At 52.5% G+C, this 10,824-nt stretch overlaps 1 protein-coding gene across 1 annotated transcript; it reads left to right on the forward strand.

The window, feature by feature from the left end:
- Window positions 1-1,927: 1,927 nt before the first annotated feature.
- B4GALT7 (beta-1,4-galactosyltransferase 7) lies at window positions 1,928-10,624 on the forward strand. The gene is made up of 6 exons (XM_068980744.1): window positions 1,928-2,047; window positions 5,635-5,997; window positions 7,660-7,885; window positions 8,962-9,045; window positions 9,298-9,402; window positions 9,990-10,624. The coding sequence occupies exons 1-6, from the start codon at window positions 1,998-2,000 to the stop codon at window positions 10,143-10,145; spliced, it is 984 nt and encodes a 327-aa protein (XP_068836845.1). The 5' UTR covers window positions 1,928-1,997; the 3' UTR covers window positions 10,146-10,624.
- Window positions 10,625-10,824: the final 200 nt, after the last annotated feature.

The following is a 10,824-nucleotide window of genomic DNA, read 5'->3' on the forward strand; positions in this document are numbered from 1 at the left end:
AAACTCCCATGGACGGAGGAGCCTGGTAGGCTGCAGTCCATGGGGTCGCTAAGAATTGGATGCGACTGAGTGACTTCACTTTCACTTTTCACTTTCATGCATTGGAGAAGGAAATGGCAACCCACTCCAGTGTTCTTGCCTGGAGAATTCCAGGAACGGGGGAGTCTAGTGGGCTGCCATTTATGGGGTCACACACAGTCAAAACACGACTGACGTGACACAGCACCAGCAAGGGGCTTCCCTGTGGCTCAGTGGTGAAGAATTTGCCTGTCAATATAAGAAACATGGGTTCAATCCCTGATCTGGGAAGATTCCACTTGCCAAGGAGCAACTAAGCCCACGTGCCACAACTACTGAGCCTGTACTCTAGAGCCTGGGAGCCCCAACCACTGAAGCCCGAGTGCCCTAGAGCCTGTGCTCAGAACGAGAGGCCACTGCAATGAGAAACCTGAACAACACAGCTAGAGAGTAGCTCCCGCTTATTATAGCAACCAGATAAAAGGTCAAGCAACAACGAAGGCCCACCACAGCCAAAAATTAAAATGTTTTAAAATTATTAATTTGGATTTATACATGAAATCTGATTTCTTGAGGTAGAGCTAATACTAGAGAGGCTTCATTCTGAGATGACAACAATTAGCTGGATTTAAGAGTCCCTTTAAGGTAACCTTGTGCTTTCCAGGCCAGTCCCATCTCCCAGTTTCCATCATTGGCCTTACCTGACTGGTCTCTGCAGGGGTCACCCTTGCTTTTGTCATCAGCTAAATCAAGGCTGGATTTGTCAAGGTTTTAATATAAGGTACGGTGATCTGGCAGAGCTTAGCAGGAAGGGACCAGTGGGTTGTATGCTGGGTTAAAGGGAGAAAGGGGGCTGCTGGGAATAATTAATTTCCTACGCATAGTGAAGTCCTCTCAGAACCAGTAGTTGAGATCATAGACTGTGCAACCAAACTACCTGGGCTTATATTCTGAACTACCTCTTCGTGCCATAGTTCACTCGTTAAAGAGGGCATAAGTACAATACACATAAAGACAGAGATAGAAGTAGTAAAGAATTTGGAAAAGTGACTGGCACATAGTAAGAACTCAACTGATGTTATTAGCTATTTATTAGAAACCTTAAAGTTTGCCTGGAAGAACAGAGATAAGTCTAATAACTTTCCCGTTCTCTTTTCCTAGGTGGAAATCTGGCCCAGGCAGGGGCTAAGTTCCCACTGTTGACAAGGCCAATATGGGAAGTCAATTTTACTCCCTTCTTCAGTTCTCAACTCAGCTCCACGAAATACTCCTCCCCTGGATGACAGCTGTCATTTATATAGCATTGATGATTGTGTCCATCACTGTACCAAGTGTGTGCTTTTCTCCTTTAATCCTCACAGCAACCATATATATCAGGAACTGCGCCAAAACACAACCAAACTAGGAGAGTCAGGTTTCAAATCCAGCCAATCTGTCTTTAATACCAATCTCCAAACTACTACTTGAGGTAGTAGGCTGAACGCAAGACAGCCTTGAGCTTGGCCCTGCCCACCTCCAAGCTTGTTGCGGACAAAGAATTTGGAAAAATGACTGGCACATAGTAAGAACTTAGGGTGACGGCAGGACTACTCAGACGCGCTCCCCGCCTTCCCCTGGGAAGAGGAGGAAGATGCAGATTATCCCAGGGCGCTGGTTTGGAAATCTGGAGTTTAAATCCAGTCCCAGCCCGTTGACTTGAGCGCTCTCCCGGGCCTCAACCTCTTGAGACCTCCAGCGGTCCCCGGAAGGAAGTTACCAGTTCAGGCGGTCGCGCGTTCACTTCTTCCTTCGAACGCGGAACCTTTGACACCACAGCTTCGGGGAGCAGACGGCGTAGACGGAGCAACGGACCCAACGGACCAAGGGGCGGGGCGGACGGGCTTAGGCGGGGCGGGAGGCGGAGGCGCCGCGTAGGCCAGGGAGGCCGGGCTGGCCCGGCTTGGTACCTCTGTACCCATGTGCCGCCGCCTCCCCGAACGATGTTCCCCTCCCGGAGGAAAGCGGCGCAACTGCCCTGGGAGGACGGCAGGTGAGCTCGGCGGCCGGCCCGGTCCCCGTCCTCCCGGGTGCCAGTTCTTTCCGGGCCACCGCGAGGACTCTAGGAGCCCGAGGCCGTTGGGACTCCGTCTCTGCGGGGCTCTCCGAGGGTCTGTGTTTCTCCTTGGGGATCTCTCTCTGTATTTGGGTTTCTGTTTCTCTCTGCGTCTTTGGCTCTACCAGTCTCCGTCACTCAGCAGGTCTGTATTTCTCTTTTGATTTCCCTTTGTGAGTTTCTGTCCCTCTGTGCGAGTCTCTCTCGTTATGAGTCTCTGTGTTTTTCCACTGACTTCAGTTTTTATGCGGGTCTTAGAGTCCGTTGACCTTTCTCAGTGGATCTCTTGTCTGTCCCTGGTTTCAGAAGGTCTTTATTTCGTATCTCTGGTCTCTGCCTCCCCCATCACATGCCTGTAGCCTCAGACCCTACACTTGTGCTTCCCCATTCTTTGCTGAGCCCCCAGAAGAATACACCAGACAGAAGCTCTGTGCTCTGCCTTGCTGGCCACTGCCTAGCTGGGGCTGAGTTCTCCTCAGACTTAACATTAGTTCATTTCCGGTGCAGCTGTACTTGAATGTGGCCTGCCCCATGTGTTAGGTGTGGGGTTGACCCAGACCTTAGTTAGTGGTTGTCACTAAAGCAGAATGAGGATGAGCTGTTTGCCATTAAGATTGGAAGGGACGCCCAGACTTCAGTCTCGAGGTGTACCCTCAAGTCTTCTCAGAACACATGGTAGCGGATCTAGCCTGGTGAATGGCACCTCTTTTCCTGTATGTCTGTTAAGTTTGCCCAAAGGTGCCCAAAGACTTTGGAATATAGTGGGCACAACTCTTTATCTTTGGGAATTTTTCAGACTTGCTGTTGAAGTAAGAAGACAGGAATATAGTAGAAAGCCTAGACTGTGGATTTAGGCCTGGACCAGAATCCTCTTTAATGGCCATGTGACCAGAGCCAACTTAATCTTCCTTCTCAGCTCTTCCATCTCTGAAACAGGGATCATAATATCTCTTCTTCACGTCTATATGAAGATATAAAGGAGATCACACATATTTAAAAGTCTTGACACTATGCCTGGCACAGAAAAGGTGCCAGTTATCTTCCAGTTACTTTTGCAATTTGGAGGTGCTGTAATCAGAGCAGCTGAGTATTCAAACCTGTGTCACTAAGGTTTGTGTGAGGGAAGAAAGGAAAGGTTATGGAGAATTTCCATTTCCTAATTTCTTCCTAAGAATTTTAGGAAGATAACCATATTCCACAAAACTTTACTGGTGTCACTTCATGCTTTTGACAAAGGGGTACAAAGATCCATGCAACAGATGCATACTGAGGTAGCAATTAAGAGTGTTGGCTCTGGAAACAGTCTGTCTGGGTTTGAATCACCCTCTTATTAGCTTTGGACACATACTGATGAAGGAGGCAAAACCTCATCTGGTCTGCCTCCCCACCTCCAGGAACAGGGTGGCCTGGGAGCTGCTGAGACTGCAGATCTGGAGTTTGCCACCAGGTGGCACCAGGAGCAATTGTCAGTGTTCTCTGTCCTGAGGAATTGGGATTCAGCTCTGAATTCAGTTGTTCAGTGATTTGGGCCCTTGCAGCACAGGAAGAGAGTGTCCGGGGGAATGTGATCCTAGTAGGAAGGGAATGCTGGACCAAGGGGACAGAAGGTGAAAGTGCATGGAGTGCCCAATCCATGCCATACCCCTGGATAATGGTCACTGCTTCTTCTCCCGAAGGTGGGATATTTCCTCATGTCCATCTCCCCGGTCTCTACCCCACCCCCAGCAAGAGCCCAGAGGGAGAATCTATAGAGGTTCCAGCTGTCCCAGGCCAATAGCAGGATTGGCCTCTGCTCTTCCCCAGCGGAAACCCCCACCACATGACAATGGGGGGTAAGTCAGAAGTCCTGCAAGGTTGTCTTGCCACGCTCCCTCTCTGCTGTGTGTGGGACCTGGGCCTGGCTTCAGGGTTGCTTCCAATTGGCAGTTGTGCCTCTGGAGAGAGACAGGAGTTTGTTTGGCTTTAGTGTGTGACAGGCATGCCCTGAATGCTTGATCCCTTCCTGTAACTCACTTAGCAAGCCCTCTGCTGTATGACTTGTGCTAAGTACACAGCTATGAATCTGATTACCTGTGAAGAAGACAGGCAAGGACACAGGTGATTTCAAAACTCTTAAATGCTTCAAGGAGGGCAGTACCAGATACTCCAGGAACACAAAGGAGGGAGTATGTATCTCAGTCTGTTGTGTATGTGGGCCTAGGGGGTGACAGTGTCGCCATGACATTGGAGTTTGGCCTTGAAGGATCAGTGGGGTGCTCCCAGGCAGATGAAATAAGGAAAGCCATTTTAGGCAGAAGCAGCAGACTCTGAGGGCTAGAGCAGGAAGGAATATGGAGAGTGGCGAAACTGAATTGCTCAGTGTGTAGCACTGGTTAAGTGGCAGGAGCAGCTGGAGATGGGGCCAGGTTACAGAGGGGTTTGACTGTCTGCTCACGGAGTTTGCCCATTATCTTGTAAACAGGAAGATCATCCATGAGATTTGAAGGGGTCAGAACAGGGCAAGGACCAGGTGAGACTTGAACTAAAAGGTAGGCAGTGTGTGAGGGAAGAACAAAGGGTACTTAGGAGGTAAAATCTATATGCTGTGGTAGCTAATTGGTAATTCTCAGAGATTATAAAGTAAGTTGCTTTGCTGATTATTTCAGAAGACAGGAAGCTGCGATTTTCTTGGATTCCTTAGTTCCTTCACTGCCCTCAGGAACTTCCAGAGAGAGGGACAAAGAAACCAGATGGCTTCCATCCATTTGTTTTTTTTCCCAGAACTACCCCAGGGTGTAAGGTATTCTGTTGTTTTTCCACCTTCTGAAAGGTGCCTGGGTGCTGTTCCCAGCCCTCAGCTTTCTTTCCCTCTTCTGTTTCTCATCTTTTGTCACATGAGCTGCCCTGGACTGAAGCTTTGAGATGCATTCTGTGAACTGCCTTTGTTGGTTTGGGCCTCGCATTGGTTTGGGGACAGACCTGATCTTCCCAGAGTGAACAGTGGTCTCTTCACTGGGGCTGAAACAGTAAAACAGCTTCCCTCTTTGGGGGAGCTTTCTGGTCTGAGAAGTAGGGTGAAGCCCAGCTTTCTGATGAGGGTGAACCTGCAGGGGAACAGGTAGAAGGCAGTGCGTGAGGTCTCTAAGGTGGGCTTCCACCTTCGGCTCGACATGAGATGTCGTCTTGGGGAGGGGCAAGTGCAAGGGACAAGGAGTCTCTTCCCTGCCCTCGAGCAGCTCTTGGTCTGATCTGGACTCGGGCACAGAAAGTAAGAGAGCATTGAGCAAGTGGCGCAGCTCCCAGACCTGCGAGTGTTTGGAGGGCCTCCTGGAGGTGGGGTGGCTCAGGCTGAACCTAGAGCTGTAAGCCGGATTCTGATGCATGGTAGCAACACAAACAAAAGCACTAAAGTTGCTTCTGCACTAATTCCCAAGCGCTTGGGGCCGACCAGTCACCTGTGCCTTACTTGTGGGAAGCCAGAGGAGGGTGTGTTCAGGACCTTGGCTCACCTTGCCCTTCTGACCCGCTCCTTGTTCTTGTCCCAGGTCCAGGTTGATGCCCAGTGGCCTCCCCCGGAAATGTTCCGTCTTCCACCTCTTTGTTGCCTGTCTCTTACTGGGCTTCCTCTCCCTGCTCTGGCTGCAGCTCAGCTGCTCTGGGGACGTAGCCCGGGCAGCCAGGGGACAAGGACAGGAGACCCCAGGCCCATCCCGGGCCTGCCCGCCAGAGCCACCTCGTGAGCACTGGGAAGAAGATGAGTCATGGGGCCCCCACCGCCTGGCAGTGCTGGTGCCCTTCCGAGAACGCTTTGAGGAGCTGCTGGTCTTTGTGCCCCACATGCACCGCTTCCTGAGCAAGAAGAAGATCCAGCACCACATCTATGTGCTCAACCAGGTGGATCATTTCAGGTAGGCACCACCTCCAAGCCGGCACCCGCTCACCTGGGCCTCACCTTGCCCTGGTCTCTCCCTTGCCTGCTCCCTTTCCCGACAGCAGTCCAGTACCACGTAGCCCAGGCCCGTGAAAGGCCACCTGGGGCAGAAGCAGAAGGGTGGAAGGTGCTCGACCCCTCTCACTGGGTGTGATGGGAATTTGCGGGGAGGGTTTGGGACTGGGGAGGCCCTGGATCTGGTTTCCATTTTACAAAGGTCCCTGTGGCTCCTATTTGTGTACTAGGCCATACCAGGGCAAGAAGGGGAGTGAGAGACCTGTTGGGCAGGCGTTGCCCTTATTGCCATTGTGGCAGACACGGTAGAGAGCAGCAGTGTGGAGGAGGTGCAGGCAGGGCTTGCTGGTGGATTAACTGCGGGGATTAGGGAAAGAGAAGGGTCAAGGGCATGGCTTTAAGGTTGTTCAAAATCTGGCATTAACTTAAAAGCCTTGCCCTCACCAAAAACTGCTCCCCTCCATGATCACAATCCATGCCTTGCACAGCCCACCCTCACCTCCTTTTCCTCCAGCTCACTCCCCCTGGGGAACATACGCCAGCAGTTCTTGGAACCCGCCAGATCCTTTAGTTCACGATCCTCCCAGTGTTCTCTGCCTTCCTCCTGACCTGACTTGACTACAACTGAATCCCTGATTTCCCACCTGTCCCTGACCTGCTTCTCCTGCCCTCTTCCTCATGTTAGGAGGTGGAAACTCCACACTCCCAGCTGCTCAGGCCAGAAGGTGCTGGGGTCGTCCTCCACTCCTGCTCTCTCACACAGCACATCTAGTCCACCAGCACAGCGTGTCTAGCGTCTGCCCTCCTATCGTCGCCCCTGCTGCCTGAGTTAAGGCATCATCAGTTCATGCCTAAATTATTGTAGCAGCCTCTTAACCTGTCTCCCTGCTTCCACCCCTCACCTTCCAGGCTTTTCTTATCCTACCAGCTAGAGTGGTCCTGGTGAACACTGAGCCACTGCACATGATGCCTTCACTCTTGGCCCTTCAGTGGCTTGCCATCTCATCCAGGGTCAAAGCCCATGTCCTCCAGGGACCTGTCACCCTCTGACCTCATTCCCTAAAACCTCACTCACTCTGCTTGACCACATTGCTGACTGCTCCAGCCTCCAGCCTTGGGAGTCATTTCCCCCTCCGCTCGTAGCCCCATTCCCGTGATTTCCACAGGGCTCATTCCCTCAGGCCTTCAGGTTTCTGCTCACGTATCACTCTGTTACGCTGGCTGTCCCTGACCACCTCGTCCAAAAGGACAGCCCCTACCTGCCAGCGTGTTTTATTCTTCTCACATTGCTTTACTGTTCTCAACATTTACCACTCACTGGCTTGTTGCATGTTTACTCAGGTTTTTTTTTTTCTTATTAGAATGTCAGCTCCTTGAGGGCAGGGCTTTTATTTCTCACTGCTGTATCTCCCGTGCTCTGAACAGTTTCTGGGACATAGTAGGTGCTTGGTAAACATTCATTAGATGAGTGGAGGAGCAGCTGGGCAGCCCTGTAGTGAAGTTGGCATCGAGCTGGAGGGCAGCATGGGTACTGGGGTGTGTTGCGTGGAGGACAGGCTCTCACGTAGAGGCTGGGGGAGAGCAAGCTTGCTGCCCCCCTGCCCAGCTTTGGCACCCTGCACAGGTTCAACCGGGCAGCACTCATCAACGCAGGCTTCCTGGAAAGTGGCAACAGCACAGACTACATCGCCATGCACGACGTGGACCTGCTCCCTCTCAATGAGGAGCTGGACTATGGCTTCCCAGAGGCTGGGCCCTTCCACGTGGCCTCCCCAGAGCTCCACCCGCTCTACCACTACAAGACCTACGTTGGTGGCATCCTGCTGCTTTCCAAGCAGCACTACCAGCTGGTGAGGCCTGGCATGCCTGCTCTGCTCAGAGCCAGGCAACACCTACCTGGATGGGGGCTGTGGCCAGAGGAGTGGCAATTCTGGGGGCCAGTAGCTGGAGGATCCTTCCCAGGGCCAGTGGGGGAGCCCAGGGCTAGCTAGAGGCGTGAGAGAGGAGCAGGACCAAGCATTCCAGTAAGGGAGGGTTTCTGCCTCAGGAGCAGAACCTTCATGTGAACTAGCTTCAGAAGCCCTGTTCTTTGCCTCTCAAAATGGAAAAGTCTGCTCAGCCTATCAGACAGTTGTCACCAGGACATCATTTCACTTTCCATCTCTCAGCTCTGCCTTCTCTAGACTGGATTTAGTTTGAGACATTCGCAATGCAGCATAGTGGTTGTAGCTGCAGCCTGCATCTGTCTAGGCCCAAGTCCAGTGGAACATGGAGCTCCTTTTTCCAGCAGCCCAGACAGCAGTCCCACAGCTGCTCCATACTGGCTCTTGATTGGCCTGCCTTGAGTTATGGCTAATCCCTGAATCAGTCACTGTGGTAGGGGTGGGAGTGGGATGGTGGGGTGGGAAGAACTGAGTGGCTTAGACCCCCATCTCTTGCTCCTTCGTTCAATCTGTGGCTGAAGCCAGCTTAATGTAAATGAAGCCTGAAGTCATGGCAAAAATAAATGTCTGCCATCTGACTTCAGACACTGTCTCTTTCTTCCATACAGAGGAAGAGACAAGGGCAGAGAGACCCTCAGGAGAAATAGGAGTAGGGGACCAGCAGAAATAGAGCAGGAGCTGGCACTGTGCCCATCATCAGCTCTTAGAGCTCCCCTCCCAGCAGTCAGACATTTTTGAGAAACTGTTCATCTCACACAAATCCAAGGCCCCATTAGAATAGGCAAAGGAACCTGGGGTATGCTGACTGTTCCCCACTGGTACCACAGAGGTTGTAAGAACCAAAAGCATCTGAGTGTCCGTTCATAGGAGGAGGAGGAAAGGGGGCCTGTCCTGGCCCCACTTGGGCTTGGGACCCCCAAATAGGAGACCAAAGAGCATCCCTGGGAGGATGGGGCAAATGACTCTGCCTGTCTTTGTGTCAGTGCAACGGGATGTCCAACCGCTTCTGGGGCTGGGGCCGAGAAGATGACGAGTTCTACCGGCGCATCAAAGGAGCTGGGCTCCAGGTAATGCTCCCCCACCCCCCAACCTGCCACTTCCTCAGCCATCATGGCAGTCCTGAGGTTCCTGTCTGCCTTCAGATGAAGTTCCTGGGGCTGGGAGATGGCACCCTTGGTTCTAATCCCAGCCCTGCCCCCGACTATTACACCTCTCTTAAAGAATGGGAATATAGGCCCCTGCCTGTGGGCTGTTACCTAGTGGTGAGGGCCAGGGCTCCAGGAGAGGCAGCCTGATCCAGCTTCCTTTGGCCTCCTTAGCTTTTCCGCCCTTCGGGTATCACAACGGGGTACAAGACATTCCGCCACCTGCATGACCCAGCCTGGAGGAAGAGAGACCAGAAGCGCATCGCGGCTCAAAAACAGGTGATGGCTGATCTCTTGATCAGGGTGGACAGGTGATGGCTGATCTCTTGATCAGGGGTGGACAGGTGCTGGCCAGTCCCTTGATCAGGGTAGGTATGTGGTATATGGGGAACCAGCGGGCCCAAGCTTTTCACCAAGTTCTCATTGTGCCCAAATGGTCCCATACTCCCCTGCTTGGCCCAGGTCATTGTGGGCATTCTTCTTGGGCACAGGGCCCTCTTCTGGTGGCTGCCATGGCCCCTGGGCCTTGTGGGTCAGCCAAGACATCAGAGACCATTTAGGCTATGTGTGTCAGGTTGGGTGGGGATAAGACTCGAAGGTGCCAGAATCCCAGGCAGACCTGGGACACAGGAGTCCACATCTCTCAAATAGCTTCTTCTCTCAGAGCCAGATTAGTTGAACTAGGAAACACTTGGTCTCCTGCTGATGGGGATGTGCAGCCATGGGCAGGAGACTTCCTGTCTCTGAGCTTCCCTTTCCCCTCTGTGGGGATCATAGGACCTCTGATGACGAGATCATGGGGGATCAGTGGATAGCTGGCACCTACAAAACCCTGAGTACATGCTCTCTCCCCCCTTCCTTCTCAGGAGCAGTTCAAGGTGGACCGGGAGGGAGGCCTGAGCACGGTGAAGTACCATGTGGATTCCCGTACAGCCCTGTCTGTGGGCGGGGCCCCCTGCACTGTGCTCAACATCCTGCTGGACTGTGACAAGGCCGCCACCCCATGGTGCACATTCAGTTGAATTGGCTGGACAGTAAGGGAGCTTGTGCCTACAGGCCACACTGCTACTCATGCCCAGGACAAAGCCTTGGCCCAGGCCCAGCTCCAGTAGGACATGGAGTGGCCTGAAGCAGTGGCCAGCCAGCCACATGTTTGCAGCAACCTGGCTCCCAAAGTCAGGTTTGAGCCAGGACAGGACACACACAGGGTGCCTGGGATGCTACCAGCAATAAACAGTGATGGAGAGAGGCTGGGACATGGCTCCCAACTGGGGCTCTCCACCCTGCCTTACTGCTTGCCTTGCCCCGCCCTACCCTCCTTTGTGTGCTGAGATCTGCAAGTTCCTCCCTTTGGACTGCCTCATGCAGAGATACAGTTTAGAAGCCAGGCCACTGATGTGGGTGGCCAGGGCCATCCGGAGGGTTAAAACTGCAGAGACCAGTGTGCAAGCCCTACAAAGGGAGCAGCTGAGACCAGCTCTGGCTGGCTGTCACCATGCAGGAATGTGGGCCTAGTGTTGCCAGATCTTCTGATTTTTCAAAAGAAACTAGAATTCTGGATTCTTGAATGAAATTGGTTAATTTTTTTAATTGGTTAATTTTTAAATGATGGCAGCTAATTCAGACTTTTAAAAAGTATGGCAGGCCGAACCTGTGGCTGAGGGGGAAGGGAATGGGGCAAAAGAAGACATTTTTCTTTGT

Source organism: Capricornis sumatraensis, chromosome 9, assembly GCF_032405125.1.
Source record: "Capricornis sumatraensis isolate serow.1 chromosome 9, serow.2, whole genome shotgun sequence".
Lineage (NCBI taxonomy): Eukaryota > Metazoa > Chordata > Mammalia > Artiodactyla > Bovidae > Capricornis > Capricornis sumatraensis.